We start from the raw sequence: 18,686 nt of genomic DNA, 5'->3' as shown, positions 1-18,686 counted from the left end.
GATTTATGGAATTATTTGCAAGCAAATCTGCAGCAAGCCCATTATGTATTGCGTGTGACGATTAAAGGGGCCCACGGGTGGGGGGCCTCAGGCCAGCATAAAAAGATGCTCAGTTGACAGGCCACTGCTGTGTATCGTCACGAAAGCTTATCATTTTCACGTGTTTTTAAGCCTTGCCATTTTAAACATTCAAAAGAGTTTAAAGGGTTACTCGCGCGCTGTATTCACATGCAGAGAGCCGCGTCTCACATACAGCAACACTGAACTGAAACACTCACAGACTGAACAAAATGAAGCATTGCTTGGTGATTGGTCAATAAAGTATTGATAGTAGTGTAAATATTGTCATAATAACAGATGTCTGAAGTTTTGGTTGACTGTAATCCTTTTTATTAAAGTTATCTGACATTATCAAGATGAATTTGTTCAGACAGTTTAACTCTTGAGTTCTTGTCCTATTTTATTACCATTTTCTAAACTACAGCAAATAAACTGAAACTAATGTGAGAAATGTTGAAGGTGTCTGAATAAATTCTGGAACAACCTGCACCGGGCCCCGGGCCCCGCTAACCCCAGCTAAGGTCCTGCTCCATGTCGCATCACCTAGCAGCAATGTTACTAAATCATTTTTAAGTCCAGTGTGCATGATAACTATTAAAAATATTTGCTTTGGGCTCAGACTGTAATTTCTGCAGTATACAACAATTTGCATTGGCTAGCTGTCAATAAAATATTATATCAATATTCCTCAAATTTGTATAGCCTAAATATTAAACTTATTGATGTGGATTATTGTGTGTTTTACTACATTTATGAGAGAGATGGCCTAATATAAACCTGTAAATAAAAAGCATTCTGGGAGGCTGAGCCGCTAAATTGGAGAAGGGTCTGGCTGCAGACTTGCACTTGCACTCTCAGACTTGCACTCTCAGACACCTGTGCTTCCGCTAGCGACGTCATTTGCAGTCTTTATTTTTTTTTATTTTGATCTATTTATTGATAGCTGTTTGTTTGAATCTCTCAACATTTTACAACAGTAGTCAGGTGGTGAAGACAAGAAAAAAGAAACTAAATTACAATGTCACTTGCAATCGCTACTTGCACTCTCCGCTACCTGTGACGTCACTTGCAATCGTCACAAATCGTACGTGTTGCCAATGGAGACAACAAGCTGTGGTGGTGATTAAACGATTAAAACTATATTAGTAGGCTTACTACTCTAACATACAGGGTCCTGCAAGAAAAAGACAAGACTGGCAAATCCGTGGCCACAGAACCGCAGAATATAAATGCAATTAACGCGTTAAGCATTTTCCTCCTGTAGAAAAAACAAACACTTAATAGTGCAAGTCTGCAACCAGACCCTCTTGGTAAATTTGGTTAGCATAAAAAAAGGTTAAATAACGCCCACACACTCACTGGTGCTGTAGCTACTGACCTATTTAACTGCGCAACAGAGACAGGTTTCTCTTTTGTAAGCGGAGCAAGAAACTCAGGGTAAAGTATTGTGAGTCTTTACTCATTCATGTTGACAGACCTTGCTAGAAAACTTCAAACAAGTTCATAACAAAACAAAATAAATCCAAATGCTTTGTATTGAAAATAAGTGCAAAATATCGGGACCCGCACCTGTCATCTTACATTACTTGATTATCTTGATAGCATTATGATTGAAGCCTAAACTATTAGCTATCCCAAATATGAGTATAAAAAGCGTGGACATGGCAACACTGCAATATCGAAGTATTTGAAGCACAGGCTAAACAAAACGTGACGCCTCATATTTAGTTAAACTTGTCTAACGTAACTATTCTTGGGTGACTGTATGAAGGTATATAAATGTGGTTGGCGTTCTCAAACTTTACATGCTGTACGTGTCCACATTAATAAAGTCAATTATAAACTGGAAGGCTATTCATTATACAATAAATTATAAGTGCGTAAAGTTTTTCATAGATACATTACTAATGTATTGTTGTAAATGTTATTCATAGAGCATTATAAAGTTGGTCTGCTATTAATTGTCTGTCATATCAGCAGTTTCCTGATTGAGTTTGTGTCTTCTTGCAGAAATCAAAGACGAATGCTGTGTATGAAAACGTTCCTAAAAAACGATGATCATGCTGTTTCTACTGGAACTGAGTTCATAGGACAACAACTCACACATTTGTGGTTTTGTTCACATATTCTCCAACGGATGACTCAGTTTTATTTTGCCACTTTTAATTAAAACCTTTTATTTCAGCAATTTTTTTTTTGCACATATAGCCTCTCAGTTGTTATTGTGGTGTGTTATGTGTGGTGTATTGTGGAGACTCAGCAAAATATTCTCTCTCATATGGAAATATAGATACTTTATTAAAAATGTATTCCATTCTTCAAAGTGTGCCCCCTTCTCTGTAATGTACTGGTCTAGTTGTGTGCATTGTAGTGGTCTATAGTGTCATCAAACACACTGTGCTCTGCTGGACTTTTGAGCAGATGTAGCACAAACACAACATCTATTTCTGGTTCAGTGTCCAAAGAACAAAAACACATCTTTAATAGCACTTTTACTATAGACTGTATAGAAACAGCCTTTTACCGGAAAGGAATGTGCTGTAAATACATGCTGCTGGTCTGGAAACCCCAAAGAATAAACAGGCTAATGTTTAAAAAAACAAAACAAAACAAAAAAACACTGACCGATACCAAACTCATTTAAACAGATATTTCCATTTTGTTAATTCAGCTGTAGCCTACACATAATTCAGGGCAACACACATTCAATATTTTTGGGTAATGTATTTGTATATTGTGTGCACATAAAGGGAAATATTTTATCTTTATTAAGTTAACTTTAAGTATGTAGCATTTTGACCAATCAGACACACGGCTATTTGTTATATTTAACAAATAATATCTAACGCCTCCTCATCTAACCAAAGGGTCTATGGACCCTTCCCCCGAAATACAACTATCACCTCAAAAAAGGCAGAACAGGCCTCTGGCTCCACAGCTGCTAAAGGCACACAATCTGGCGGTCTGTTGCGCTGTTTTTGTTTGAGCATCTGTAACTCGCTGAACATTTATAATGATGAACAGTGTGAAATGTGAAGGAAGATAACCCTGGATTCTGTTTACCTGGAGTTCAGAATAAAACTGTTAGTTTCAGTAGTTATTTCCAGCAAGAGAATCAAAAATGTAATGTAAAAATTTAACCCAACGGTTGTGTTAGTCCATATTTGACCTAAAGTTGGGTTGAAATAACCCAGCATTATTTTTAAAAGAAGAACGGCGCTCCTGCCTCCTGGTGCCTGTTTGAACAATAATAAACTTGGTTAAACACTGCTAAGTTTGCTGAATAAAGACAAAATATATGTATATTTTCATACAACAATTCACATATTTCCATCTTGTTAAATCAGGTGAATATAATACTCACATTTCATTATTGCTCTGCACTCGAAGAAAACCACATCAGACCATGTAGCTTATGTTGAGCTTCCTGAGTTTGAGTCCTGGCTTGCAGACCTTTCCTGATCCTGTCCCTCTATCTCTCTCCCACTTCACTTCCTGTCCTATTGAATTAAAGGCATAAAACACCAGAAATAAAACCGTACTGAGACTTGAACCCAAGATCTTTGGATTACAAGTCCAGCTCACTAACCATCAGGCCACAACTGGCCCTATGCTTGTGAAAAGGGGAGGTTTGTGGCCTGATGGTTGGAGAGTCATCTGATAGCAGCAGTCATAATTTTATCAGTGAACAAAACTTTCACTAACATTACCAATCAGATCTTGAAATACCTGTTGATAAAAAGATACTTTCTCTGAGTATACCCTAAATGACAAATGATCTGACTGGTGTTTTGCATAGGCCTACATTATACTTCTAGTGAAGAAACAAAAACAAAACAAACACACTTTTTAATACAAAAACTAACTGGGAATTGAACTCAGAAGTTGGAGTCCTGTTTTTGATTCAGATAAACAGTGTGGAAGTTTTGTAAAAATTGAGGCATTTACGTTTGTGATTTGATCAGAGACAGACTGGTTTGCTCCGATTCAGAAAAAAAATATCCCTGAACATTCAGATGAATTAAAATGTAATTAAAACTATAGTGACGCCATCTAGTGTCCAAATAAGATGTTACCTACAAAAACAATAATGGCTTTACCCCTTTACCAATAAGCTACAGTATAGTTCTTACAGTAGAGTAGCCAAAGCAGTAATACTAAAAATAATGAAAATAATTGAAAATACAAATCAATTACACCGTTAATGAAAATAATTGAAGCTGAACAGATACAGATACATTTTAGCAACAGATCAGAATAACACATTCACATCATGTTATTGTCCAAGCTCCTCTGCTGAAATAAACAGCTAAACTGAAATAACACCTTTAAGAAAAATGGGTTGCATTAGTATAGTTTTAATATGATCTTAAAATGATCTAATATGATGTGCGGTGTTGAGAATTTATAACTTATTGACACAAGTCTGCTAAGTCTACATAGCATACGTCCAAAGAACATAGACATTGAAAAATTAGTAATTAATTCAGACTTGCTAAAATGTTAATAATGAAGTCTAAATGCATCAAAAAGTGTTAAAATCATGCTTCAGAATGTAGAAGAAGATCACTCTAAACTATTCAGTGTAGCTTAGTTCAGTTATTTCTCACAGGAAAATTCATAAACTCAAGAGTCTAGAAATTATGTGATATCCATTTTTAATTGCATTTATATAAATATATAAAAACATTTTATTTACATACACAAACATTTAAGGCACTTTTGCGTTACTAATGTGAAGTTAAAGAAAGCAAAGGGGAAAAAAAAAGTCTATACACAGGCAAATAATGCAAAAATAGGAAATGAATATAAAAACAGGCAAATACTGCGTGTATGTAATCAAGTGAAGGCAAAGTGAAAGTCGTGACATTTGCCAAGAATGATAATCCATACTTGGAACTGGTGCTCTGCATTTAACCCATCCCAGAGCACACACCTGGAGCAGTGGACACACACACACACACACACACACACACACACACACACACACACACACACACACACACACACACACACACACACACACACACACACACACACACACACACACACACACACACACCTGGAGCAGTGGGCAGATATAGATCCAGCACCCAGGGAGGAACTGGGGGTTCAATGCCATGCTCAAGGGCACTTCAGTCATGAGTATTGAGGGTGGAAGAGAGCACTGTTCATTCACTCCCTCCACCTACAACTCTTGCTAGCACCGAGAGTTAAACTTCTGGTAACAAGTTCGGCTCTCTAACCATTAGGCCACAGCAGGTGATCATTTCTATTTAGTGACATTATTCTACAAACACACCAACAAAACACAATTACATGTTAGAAATAATACTGTACAAACAGCCCAGCTGAACAAGCTTCATATTTCAACTGAAAGAGACACAGATGAAGAAACAATGTGAAATATGAAGCTTCACCTTGAATGCCTTGATTTGAACAAAACAGTGCATCCCTGCAGCGCGGCTGACAGAGAAGGGCATACATTTTTTTTCTCACTATTATTGTACATGGCAGGGTTAACAGGGTTAAAACGTTTCAGTCCCTGAGTTTCAAAGTGTTGATTGTGCATATAATAGTGAGATTTAATTAATCCATTCAGTCTGCTGACACAGCGAGGAGACTGCAGTCTCCAGACCAGGACCAGCAGACTGAAGGACAGCTTCATTCATCAGACTGACAGGAAGATGAACTCCCTCCCAAACCTCTCCTCTAGTTCCCCATGCACCACTGAACTCTGAACCTCAGTAGTGTTATCTATATGCACCAAGGGTTTGAGAGTAACAAACATTCAATTCTCTGTATGTACTGTACATGTTGTAGAATTGACAATAAAGCAGACTTGACTTCTTTAACCACAAAGGCTTGCTAACTAAATCACAAAGTTTCAGTGAAATGTTTCTCAGTGATCCCTCTGAAAACATCAGTTTAGAGTAATGCTGTAGTAGTGTTGTTTGAGTAGTGTGTAAATAGTGTTGTCAAGATGCTAAAGTAAAATCACCATTAATGACACTGAAACCTTACTATTGTGACCTGTTTCTGTGAACAATGAGAATTTCTGATGATGCTCTTCTCTAATTTCCAGTCTTCTCTTAATTTTCCCTTTCAATAATATAATAATAATAATAATAATGTAACAGTTGTATTAGCAGCCTCAGTCTTATTGGATTGTCCCATTAGAAGTCTTCATTAGAGTTTCATTCTGTTCAGGGGCTTGAGCATCATCTCTCTGTAAGAAACAGATTCACAGAAGATAAAAGAAATGAACAGGATTGATAACTGAGTTACACAAACATACAATACTACAAACTACATCTAAAGTTGTGATTTTTGTTTTGATGTTTGTTATTTAGTTCACTGGGGAGTTTTTTTGGTTGCACTTTATTTTACAGTACGTCTACTAACATGTACTTATAGTGTACTTACAGTGTATTTATCTAAGAAAGTTCTGGTAACACAAGGTAGGGTTAGGTTTAGGGGTAGGTTCAGGGTTAGTACCTAGTTATTGTAATTACTATAATAAGTACATAGTATGTACATAAGGAACAGGACTGTAAAATAAAGTGCTACCGTTTTTTATTGTGTTTTTTAGGAGAATATTTACTGTGAATGTGCAAGATTTCAGATTCATTATTTACTATCAATAACTTAAAGATCAAGTTTGTGTGTTTATGGTTATAATAATAAATTAAAATAAGAAATGCAAGTTCACAATATCAAGCAATATAAGGATCCGTTTTGTCCAACTTAATAATAACTGAACGTGAATGACACCAGAAGCACCAGAACAGAATAAATTTACAGTTGCAGAAATAATCTTACCTGATCAGGGCGATCCTGTCTCCCGCGCTGCCTCCTGATACCTGTACCTTCAATAATAAACTTAATTAAACACTGCTGACTTTGCTGAATGAAGACAAAATAGATGTACATTTTCATACAACAATCTTCATATTTCTTTCTTGTTAAATCAACTGAATATAATACTCACATTGCGTTATTGATTGCCACTTGAAGTAAACCACAACAGGAACGAGCAGAAGAAGAAGAAGAAGAACAACAACAACAATAACCACAACTGAAGATGATCCTGAATCTGGAACATCATTGACAGACAGAAAGACAGACAGATTTGATCAATCTTTGACTGATATTTACACTTTTTTGTTGTGTTACTTAATTGACTGATAAATAAACCTGGCGTTGTTTTTAAAGATCAATCCACTTTCTCATTTAGCGGACTAAAACCATTGAACTGTAATCTAAAATAACGAGCAAACATGCACTGAATGACAAGATGATACTCACCAGAGACAGTAAGAGTGAAGCTCCTCATGATGCTGAATCTGCTGCTGATGATCTGTAGTTTATATTCTCCAGAGTCTGTGGTTCTGGTGTTTGTGATGGTCAGAGATCCAGTCTGATTCACCTCCAGTCTGTCTCTGAATCTCTCTTTACACTGAACATCTGAACAGATCTTACTCTGATCTCCAGTGATTTCAGCGATGAGAGAGTCATTAAAATACCATCTCATCAGATCAGTTGGTTTTTTTATTACACGAGTGTCTAAAGTGATAGATTCTCCCTCCTTCACTGACTTTCTCTTCATTTCATCTCGTTCAGCAGCAGGAACACCTGAAAACACAAACCAACATCTGCTGGAGGATCAACGACAAACAAAAGAACAAAAGAAAGAAAGGGGGAAAAACTACACAACATTGTGGTTACATTTTCCATGAATGTCAGTTTGAAAATCCTTTATCCATTTTTGCTCATCACACTGATGACTTATTTTACATCAAATCCTCAATTAAACGGATAATAGAAGATAAGAGTCTAGTGAGAAACTGTCATCTCCACCAGAACACAAATGCAGCTCAAGAACTAAAAGAAAAGCTCACTAAAATGTCGTTTTGATGATAAACATTTCTATTAACAACAATCTTTTAGCAACAAAGATCAGTCACCAATCACAGAAATGATGCTAAGAGCGTGAATGTAAGTCAATCAGAGTTATTAAAATGAGCAATTGTCACTACTCTAAAGAGTTTTGTTCACAAATGACCTTATAACAGTGATAACTAAAGCAATGCTACCAGCTCTGCATGTGGTAGTTGTTAATTTTTTTTTTTTTTTTTACACAGAATGCAATAGTCAACTTTGGCAAAGGCTTTTATTTACATCTATTAGATGGCGTCTATCACCATTTGCACTAATATAATTTAGTATTGCAGTTTAAACTTGATACTTGACAGATACTTGATACTAAACAGATAACTTGGCTTTAATTTTATAAATGACTCACCATGTACAGTAACATTAAATATATTGTTGATGTTGCGGCTGGTGATCTTCAGATTATATTCTCCAGAGTCTGTGGTTCTGGTGTTCATGATGGTCAGAGATCCAGTCTGATGATCCAGCTTCAGTCTGTCTCTGAATCTCTCTTTACACACAGCATCTGCACAGATCTTACTCTGATCTCCAGTGATTTCAGCGATGCGATTCACTCCAAAATAACACGTCATTCTGTCTGTTTGATTCATTTCAACACCAGTGTGTAACGTCACTGTATCTCCCTCCATCGCTGACACTGATGCTCTGTCTGGATCAACAGCAGACGCACCTGAAGAAGAAACTAACAGTTCATTACAAATTTCTGGAATAATGGGACAAAAATATCTGAATCTCTGTAATCAAATTGTGATGCATGCATGAGCATGACAAAACAACAGGATCATTGGAGTTTGATGTTGTTGTCACAACTAAAATAAGATTGTTCATTCATTCATTCATTTATTCAGTGATACTTGTTGAACCTAAGTAGATGTGTAGTGTGGCTAATTACAATTTAAAATAGTAGCTTGACCCTATTTTTATAAACCATTAAACTAAGTATGTTTGCATGTAACTTGACATTACAGTTTCAAAGTTTGAGAGGAGATAAAGGAGGAGCACACTTTTACACAAGCTGTAACCTGGTCTTGCCGAATGTCACATCCAAACAAACAGCAGAAGAACAATTCACACTTTCAATCATAGATGATCTTCTCACCGTAATGAATATAATAAAACCCTCATCCTGATTCATGTCACACTGTCTATATCTGTATTTAATTATCCAAGCAGCGATTAGAGCATCCTTGCATGCCTTACTCTAATACAAAAATGATAAATAACCAATTTAAAAGGTTTAAAATAACCTACTGGATTTTGCACCCGATAAATAAAATGCTTAACTGTCCCTAGGTTTAAGATATGTCTTTGCATGCCATGTATATTAGATACGTTCATGTTAACAGTAGGCCTATGGCTAATTTTACAGCTATCTGAGATAATATTTCTGCTTAGATTCATATTAGATTCCAAAATATTTTAATTTATAGAATTAAGTTCGTGTAATACTCAAAAGTATTTGGTTCGGACGTCAATAAGGAGATAAAAGGACATTTCTATTATGTCTGACGTTATCTAGTCCTATAACAATTGACGACTGGCGCTATTATTCACCATTTAAAATAGCTGAACTGACTAAAATTATATGTCCCCTCAAATTTCTCTATTGTTCATCTTAAAAATGAACTATGACAGTGATCGTTGATAACGATGCCATGCACTATGATAGTGATAAGCGATTAACTACAAAACTATGGGTTTAACCGGAAAATTTAAAAGAGAAATAAATAAAATAATAAATAAAGTCTTACCACACACGAAGAATAGACATAACGTTACACATTCTAACGTCAGGGAAAAAGTAAATGTCTTCCATTTTCCGTTGAAAAAGAAGGCAGATTTTACAGAAGACAAAATGTCTGACACAACAGTGAAAGTAACAGCGTGGGCCATAGATCTGTTGGTTAATAATAAAAAAACACTTTTCCAATTCAAGCGCTGTGTCGAAGCCTTCGTTCGTGCCAATTTGGTCTTCGATTTTATGAGACTGTTTGGCGGTTCTTGGTGAGGATTATATGTGACATGTGAACCGAGGCGTCGACACGGATCTACCGCGGACATCTTGAGTAACCCCAGAGTGCAGTCTGGACGATGGGGCGGGGCGACACTTCGAGGCGGAGCGACACGTGTCGCCCCGCCCATATTTGTTTTCCCCGCCTTTGACATTTTGCTCCGAGCCAGCAGGGGGAAGTTTGCGTTGAAACAAACAGAACGGTGGCAACTGCAGCAGCAGAGTAATAACGCTATTCCACGTTGATTGCATGAGGTGAGTAAAAGTGGTTGTGTAAATATCTTATAATATTAAATGCGATGTTCGATCATTTATTTATCCATGGTACGTTCAATTTGAATAATTATTGTTAATATTTGTTATAAATTGCTCATTTTATTGTTCTTTGTGGATTGTAACAGTACACTTTGTACATGGCTTTAGTTGTTAGGTTTGATTTTACAGAGGTATGCCATTACATTTGTCAAGTTATTTGAACAGACATGCATGATTTTTGTGTGTATATTATTATTATTATTTTTCAGGATGACATGATCAGGAGGTGGTGGTGCTCTGTTCTCCTGGACAGCTTCACTCAGCAAATGTATGTAGCTGTTTGAATGTTGCTACATGAAACATTACTCTGTACTATATCAAGCAATATACCTACCTCTTGACATTTGTTCTTTTAGAGCTCAACCACTGAGGGGAGGAACTTCACCATTCACCATGTCTTCAGGCAGAGTCCAGCAAAGCAGGTTATTTGTGCACATACATTCATTAAGAACTAATAATTACATATGTGTGTACATGCAGAGGTATTTTAGTTATTACAGCTACATAGTTGTTCAGATATGAAATTGGGATTATGTACAAGTACTATATTGGTCAGAACCGTGGATTATTTCATATATAGCTATCAGTTAACATCAGCATCAAAGACATTTAAAAACATTTCAGCTTAATTCATTTTCAGACAGCAGTGAGTGTTTGAAATAACTTCTGTTCACGATCTAATGTGGATTTTGTTCACCATATAAGACAGAAATATTTATATTCAATGTAAAAGATCTTCATGTGGATCATGCATACAAATATATACAAATATCTCTCTGGATTATTAATGGCAAAATAAATGTGTGGAAATGTAAACTAATATATCCTACTGACACACTACAGCAAAAGATATAAATAATTGGCTTAAAACTATTTTTTTTCAATGTGAAAATACTAACATACCTAATACTTCTGCACAGTACTGTATATATTCACATTTTATTAGTAGTATTATAAAAGAATGAGTATGCAGTTGTGACAATCTATAGAGTTTGTTTAAAGCAAGGTTGTCTGTATTCAGTGTTTATATAATGTTTAATAACTTTTATATACATGTATAAATAAACCTATGTATGTTTTTGATTCAACAGCTTCCCCTGGAAATCCTCAGGGAAGTTATTTTGTCAGCGGGTGACTCTGCATATTTGACACTTTCTCTGGTTTGCAGATGGTTTAGGGATGTGCTCACTCAAGAAGTTTTTCGGAAAGTGGCACACTTTGCCTGGCTAGAGAGTAAGATTTCCCCCTGTTTAATGCTCATTCTCCAATTGAATTTTGTAGTACGAGGCTGTTAAACTTTTTTTTATTATTATTATTATCTTTCCTGTATTTTGTCTTTACACTATAAGTTGTGGCCAACTGGAAGAATTGTCCTCCTGTCTCCTGACCGGAACGAGTTCAGACGGATGTACAGCATCAGGGAAAGCTTGCAGTGCAGAGCCCTTTTCAAGTTTAACCCACCAGGGTAAGGGAAGAGGCCGACGTGGTGATCTTCTGGGCTTTTGTTTACACAGGATTTTTTTTTTGGTTTTTTTTGCGGCATGAAACACATTTGTGTGTTAAGTTCATTGAAGGGAAATAGAGAATGAACTGAGATCAACTGGTTTTGGTGTATTAATTGATGTCATTTAAAGTTAAACATTGCAGTGTATAATGTTTTAATAAAAAAGCTATGGCAAAGACGTGCATGACAACAGGTTTCAGTCATTTACATCAGTCTATCGTTCTTTAAGGTTTCTCATATTTGATGGTAACATCATTTGCTATGCATTGCTCATAATGAATTCTTAATTTAGTTGTGACAATTCGGTGTAATATTTAAATTACCAATGATTTTATAAAGTGTTTAAAGGGGTGATTAAATGTATCATGTTTTTATATAGAAGCGGGTAACAATAAATTCAGGATTAATGAGGTTTTCAGTAGTGCAGTTCAGAAAACAAATAACAGAAAGTGACGAGTGTTTTTGGGCAAGTTCTTTAGAACCTTTATAGTTCCTTCCTTGCAAAAAGTAACCATGGATTTATTGTAGTAAAATATTTGTTGGCATATTAATTACTGTGTGCTGTAATTATAAAAACACCATAGTTTAACACTAGTTACTGTAGCAGAACCATGGTAAATTTTCGTAGGGGCTAAGGGAATGTTCAGTATATTATTGGTGACGTTCAGAGACTGGTGACAATTTGTTACACACACAATTATATATACATATATATGTGTGTGTGTATATATATATATATAATTTTATATATGTATATATAATTTGAATATATAAATCAAGGTACTCCATGACTATCTACATACAACCATACTTCGCATTATATTGCCGTGTCATTTTCAAAAACCAGCGAGTAATGCTGAGGTATAGCGTCTACAGCTGTTGAAGGAATAGACCATTTATTTCTATTCTGCTCGTCGTAATCCAAAACTCTTTGTATTTATACGGGATGTTGTGGAAACGCAACAATAAATGCAAAAACACAACATTTATATTCGCTTTTTAATTTGTATTAAAAGTTTATTCATTTGAGTGTCTACTTCCGCATTCCAATCCTGCCCAAAGCGTCATAATTCTCTATACCAATAAGCTGTAAAATCGTCACTCATCTGTACACCAATAAGCTCATCTTAATCATAAACCAATAACCGCTGGGGTGGGCGGGGCGACACGTGTCGCTCCGCCCCAACGTGTCGCCCCGCCCCATCATCCAGACTGCACTCTGGGCTACTTGGACATCTTCGAACACTTCTTCTTCTTCTTCTTCTTCTTCTTGTATTTATAATGGCGGGTGGCAACTAATGTTTAAGATGCATATCCGCCCCCTACTGTGCTGGAGTGTGGACCAGAAATATGTACTTCAGGAGAAGAGAAAAATAAAAATAAAAAAACATTTATAACTCCCTTTATAACATTAAGGAAACCAAATCTTAAATTAATACAATAATCCACAAGGACTTAAATTCTTTCATTAAACCAGTTTCTTTAAAAGAAAATACACAAAGCTTTATATATCTGGGCCCGTATTCATAAAGATTCTAAGAATCCTCTCAGAAAACTCTTAATTTAGCTTAAAAACTTTTACGTAGGAGTCTTAGCTTAAAAGCGATTCGGGATTGATCTGAGAGCAACTCTGAGTAAGGAAAAGACAAAAACTTTCATCTTAGTGAGGAGGCGGGGTTGACCCCGTTGCTATGTATGACACAATCTTTTGAAGACTGTGATTGGTTGGTTGTCCAAGAAGGAAAAAAAGAGTGATTTTAAGTATAGGGTCTATTCTAATTCTCACTTTGAATTTACATTCCTATTTGACCGTTCTCTCTCTCTCTCTCTCTCTCTCTCTCTTACACACACACACACACACACACACACACATATTATATGTGTGTATATAAATCATTTTTTTTATTTACCATGCTTTTAATTCCCTATAAGGTATTTGATTGGCTTAGAATAATAAAAATTGTTTCACTCTTTCCAATTACAGTGATTGAAGTGGCGGTTTGAATGTTGGTTTTAATGTATCAAACATGGGATCAAAACCAAGAAGGACGAGAAAGCGGGATGAACGCTTAGTGGATGAACACAAGGCCATTCTTAAAGGATAATTCGGGCCGGGTTTCACAGCACGGGACAAGAAGCAGACATGGGAGCATATAGCACAAACTATTAACGGTTCATTCCCCCTGCTCGTGCGCACCTATAAGCCTGCTATATTCACAAATGCAGTTTTTTGAGGGAATGTCCAGTGGAAACGAAATGAACTGCGACACAATAAGATGTTCTGAAAGTGCTGTAATTGTCTGTGTGATCACTCTGCTTACAGAAGGTTGTGACAGACCCAAATCATCACTATTGCATTGTTGCATTTTTGCAGTTGCCAAATATCGTAACATAGTGATTACTTTAATTTCTGGCGCTATGGCATTTCTGCACTGTGTCGGAGATGTTAGCACATCTCTAATAAGATTAGTCACAAACATGATCGCTGCACGATCTAGGCAAGGCAAGGCAAGTTTATTTATATAGCACATTTCGTACATAATGGTAATGTAAAGTGCTTTACATAAAAGAAAGTAAAATAATCATAAAGAAAAATAATAACAAAAATAAAACAAGCAATTTTAAAACTTTTAAAATGATTAAAACATTTACTTAAAATGAATTTAAAAACAGTTAGAAAATGTGATAGACACTATCTAATCTATAGCATCTAATTAACTCCCTGTCATCCATTGTCTGCAACACATTTCTTCTGCCTCTTCGTCTTTCTGCCATTTTCTTTTCTTACTAAAGAAACTCTTAAGCCTCTTAAAAGTCCTCGTCTGTGCTCCTAACAAGTTTGACCTTAAGACCTCTTTTAAGGGTTAAGATGCTTTATGAATTACTTTTTTCTTTACTAGGATTTTTTCTTTAATTTTAAGAGTAAATGCCGACATTTCTAAGAATTTTCTTAGAATTTTGTCACTAGGCGCTACTTTTTGCATTAAGATTCTTTATGAATACGGGCCCTGATCTCCAACTTTAAATAGGTTTTTAAGATTTAATGTGTTCACTCCATATTTCTTTAATTCATCTCTTAATTTTATCCTTTGATTTTCATATTTGACACATTGGCTAATCACATGTTCTGCTGTTTCTTCTTCCATTCCACACTCACACATACCTGATTGATGTTTTTTCAATAAATGCATTGTTTTATTCAACCCAGTATGCCCCAATCGCAACCTCGAAATAATTATATGTTCTCTTGTATGTCTATTGATTTCATTCTTCCTACCACTTGTTTATTATTGTATAAATGACGTCCCTTCTTCCCTTCATCCCATCCATTGTTTCTGCCATTCCTTCATAATATTATTCCTTATTTTTGCTTTACTTTCAGCTTTACTAAATGCTACTTCCATAATACTATCGTGTTTCAGAGCTTGTTTTGCCAACGCGTCTGCAGCTTCATTCCCCTCAATCCCCCTATGAGCTGGAATCCACATAATTATGATTTCTGTTTTTATATGCTGAAGTCTGAACATAATTTCATACATTTCATATACAATATCAAGTCTGTTATTAGATGATAAAGACTGTAGAGATATCAATGAAGATAAACTATCTGAACATATCACAACCTTGCCAATTTTGTTTTGTTCTATCCACTGCAATGCCGTTAAAATAGCTAACAACTCAACCGTAAACACTGTTAGATGATCAGCAGTTCTTTCTTTAATACTTATCTTCAACTCTGGAATAGTGAATGCAAAACCAGTAAGACCACTCTTAGGATCCTTTGATCCATCTGTGAATACTGCTATAAAAGATTTATATACAGACCATAGTCTGTCATCCACTATCTCTGCCCAGTTGCCCTTCCCTTTATGTCTTTTTATTTCCTCTTGAAAATGGAGATCAACTATTAGTGGTGGAAAAAGCCAAGGTGGTGTGATTGGATAAGGGACAGTAGGACTGAACTTTCTCTCCTGTAACTCCATTTCAATTGCTATTTTTCCCGATGCCCAAGCAAAACATTCTACCTTTCCCTTTGTACTTTCCCAACATGGGTTTAGATACTTTACTGTTGGGTGCCTTCTTTCATTATGCCCTTTTAGGTTTGCCCAATAATTCATCATCAACTGCTTGAATCGTAAATTTAGAGGTAACTCACCCATCTCCACTTGAACTGCACAAGCTGGAGAGGTCCTTATAGCCCCACAGCAGATTCTCAGTGCTTGATTTTGAATAACTTCTAGTTTCTTTATTGATGTTTTCAACGCTGATCTAAACACTACACTTCCATATTCGATCACTGGTCTCATTAAAGCAACATATAAATCTCTCAATGCCCTTCGACTAGCGCCCCACTCTGACCCAGTTAAGCACCTCATTATATTTAAAATCTTCTTGCATTTTCCCTCTACTTTTCTTACATGATCTGTCCAGTTTAATTTGGAGTCAAAATTACCCCTAAAAACCTAAAGCTTATTACCTGCTCAATTTGTCTTCCATACATCAAAATCCTAGCGTCCTTAACCCTCTTTCGAGTAAAAACCATCATCTTTGTCTTCTCTATACTGAAAATTTAAAACCGCATGAATAAGACCATTCTTCAATCACTCTTACAGTTTCCTGCATTTTCTCTTGAATAAGTGTTAAATTCTTGCCATTCTTCCAAAGGGCCACATCATCAGCAAACAATGACTTCCCGATATCATACTTTATTTTACAAAACACATCATTTATCATGATAGAAAAAAGCAATGGGCTTATCATACTACCCTGCGGAGTCCCATTTTCCACTCTAAATTTATTGGACACTGAAGTACCAATTTTAACCTAAATATACCTTTCATATAAAAAGCTTTTAATCCAATTAAAAGTTCTTCCCTTAATACCAATTTTATATAATTTAATCAATAATCCCTCTTTCCATTCCATATCATACGCTTTTTCTACATCTAAAAAAAACTGCCATAACAGACTCCTTATTTATTTGAGCTTTTCTAATTTCAGTTTCCAAACATCTTCGAAGTTCGAACACAAAGTCTTCTTCTCTTATTTAATGGCGGACTTCCAATGTTAAGGTGCATACCGCCACCTACTGTACTGGAATATGTATAATCATGTCATTTTACAATTTCAGATTCTATTCCACAACCCTGAGTCTTTAAAAAAATGTATATAGTGCCTTCCTGGTGATTCCCTCTCCTTCTCTTTCTAGTCCCAGTATCTATTTCTTTCATACAAATTCTAACAGCCAATAAAATTACATTATACTACATCACTAGCTAACTGTTTACATTCCAATTTCATTTGTAACACAGGTTTTTCTCAGATTTTACAAAATAAACTCAAAATATTATTACATTCATAGAAATTGCTTCAACAATCTCTCTTCATGTTCATGGGATTTAATTATATGTTTTGAGTTTTGTTTTTTTCAGATCACAAAAGGTACCAGACAAACACTTGTAAATATTCAGCCTGTTAGTTTTGTATAATGTTTTATCAGCATGTACCTTTGCATAAGCTTGTATTTGTACATATACTGTATGCGTGTGATGTTACAAGTTCACATCTTTCCAGGCAATGTTGCTATGAAGCAGCCTAAATCTAACCCCAGATATTTTTTAAAGACATTCTTGTTTCTAATGGACATTTTTAAAGTCACACTGAAAGGCTAAAAAGCAAAGTGTGCATTCATTACAATCCAGTTTAAAATCTCACCTGTGACTCTGATTTAACTGTTTTTCATGGATTAATTTTATCTCACTGATAAACAGTTCTGTGTGGGCATCCGTTGTGAGGTTCGTAGCAGCAGGACAGGAAGATGCCTCTAAATATACATCAACAAATGGCCACTCGTATGAAAAAGATGCATGTCCACCCAACAGATCAAAGCATGTTTCTGAAGAAAACCAACCACAACTGGTTTCAGTTTGACTCAGAAAATGAGCTGCAAGTGTCACACCTCAGACTGATGATAGAATTTGCAACAATTGAATGACCATAAAACCATTTAAAACATTAAATTAAATTCAGATTAATTATTAATCATATGCAAAATATTATACTTTTAGGCCTACATATAAAAAACAAACAAACAAACAAACAAAAACATTAATGTTATATTACAAAAATGTTTAAATTTTTAACTTTTTGATAAAACGTATCCCACCATTAACAATTAAAGTTAACAAAGTTTTTGGCCTGTATTATATGTAACTATGTATTGATTGATTAATTTACATTGTGTGTGTGTGTGTGTGTGTGCGTGCGTGCGTGCATGTGTGTGTGCACACTGCCAGGGTCAGACTCTGTCGGAGGAGGATTCAAACACCAGATGAACAGTTTGAGGGTTTAGCAGAAGATAGTTTTATTAGATCAGACACTGAACTGTTAAAGAAAATGTTTCATGTGTTTGTTTTTCTCTGTTTCTGCTGGTGGCGTTTGATGGGTAAGTTTTAAAAAATATTTTTACAGCTTCCTTTTTATTTCAGAGATATAAAACATTAAATTATCTTCATTTGCTGTCCTTCCCAGATGAAACCAATAAAACTGAGATATTTGACTTGGTTTTAGGTCTCATTTCAGTGATCCTGTTTAGTGACCTAAATAAATTTGTTGTTCCACTCGGCCATTATTAACTTTACATGCCACATACATGCCTTCACATATATTTTGCTTTACAGTAGATAACTTTCAAATAAATTAAATACCAAATTGCTCAAATATGCCAACGTTTTATGTTGTATCTCTGCTGCTGTTATTCATTTCACATTTAAATATCACAAGCTGATTACATGATTACATTTGTAAACTTAAAGTAAACAAATCTCTTGATTGTTTCTG

General features: G+C 35.5%; 2 protein-coding genes across 3 annotated transcripts in view; one reads left to right on the top strand and one right to left on the bottom strand.

Moving 5' to 3' along the window:
• Nucleotides 1-5,099: 5,099 nt before the first annotated feature.
• Nucleotides 5,100-10,037, bottom strand: LOC113078540 (uncharacterized). Of its 2 annotated transcripts, none has more exons than XM_026250836.1 (6): nucleotides 9,768-10,037; nucleotides 8,366-8,686; nucleotides 7,369-7,695; nucleotides 7,052-7,156; nucleotides 6,883-6,929; nucleotides 5,100-6,289 (listed from the first exon to the last, which is right to left on the bottom strand). In XM_026250836.1, exons 1-6 carry the CDS (start codon nucleotides 9,907-9,909, stop codon nucleotides 6,221-6,223), a joined length of 1,011 nt encoding a protein of 336 aa, XP_026106621.1. In that variant the 5' UTR covers nucleotides 9,910-10,037; the 3' UTR covers nucleotides 5,100-6,220. The 2 variants fall into 2 exon arrangements, with proteins under 2 accessions (XP_026106621.1, XP_026106622.1); XM_026250837.1 differs by having other exon boundaries at nucleotides 6,883-6,923.
• Nucleotides 10,038-18,287: 8,250 nt separating this feature from the next.
• LOC113078530 (SLAM family member 9-like) overlaps nucleotides 18,288-18,686 on the top strand; it is a gene marked incomplete at its 3' end in the record, with an annotated part of 53,988 nt that continues 53,589 nt past the window's right edge. Inside the window, exon 1 of the mRNA XM_026250828.1 lies at nucleotides 18,288-18,291. Coding sequence (XP_026106613.1) covers nucleotides 18,288-18,291 — 4 coding nt within the window. The remainder of the gene's footprint in view (nucleotides 18,292-18,686) is intronic.

Source organism: Carassius auratus, unplaced genomic scaffold, assembly GCF_003368295.1.
Source record: "Carassius auratus strain Wakin unplaced genomic scaffold, ASM336829v1 scaf_tig00025933, whole genome shotgun sequence".
Lineage (NCBI taxonomy): Eukaryota > Metazoa > Chordata > Actinopteri > Cypriniformes > Cyprinidae > Carassius > Carassius auratus.
This window is presented reverse-complemented; position numbering and strand designations above follow the sequence as displayed.

What these genes read in the sequence shown, in the direction of transcription:
- LOC113078540 (XM_026250836.1), bottom strand. Translation starts at nt 9,909, where the DNA reads ATGGCCCACGCTGTTACTTTCACTGTTGTGTCAGACATTTTGTCTTCT. An exon ending in ATGTCTATTCTTCGTGTGTG is followed by an intron (nt 8,687 to 9,767) that starts GTAAGACTTTAT and finishes TTTCTTCTTCAG; the next exon opens with GTGCGTCTGCTGTTGATCCA. An exon ending in GTGGCAATCAATAACGCAAT is followed by an intron (nt 6,930 to 7,051) that starts GTGAGTATTATA and finishes TTATTATTGAAG; the next exon opens with GTACAGGTATCAGGAGGCAG.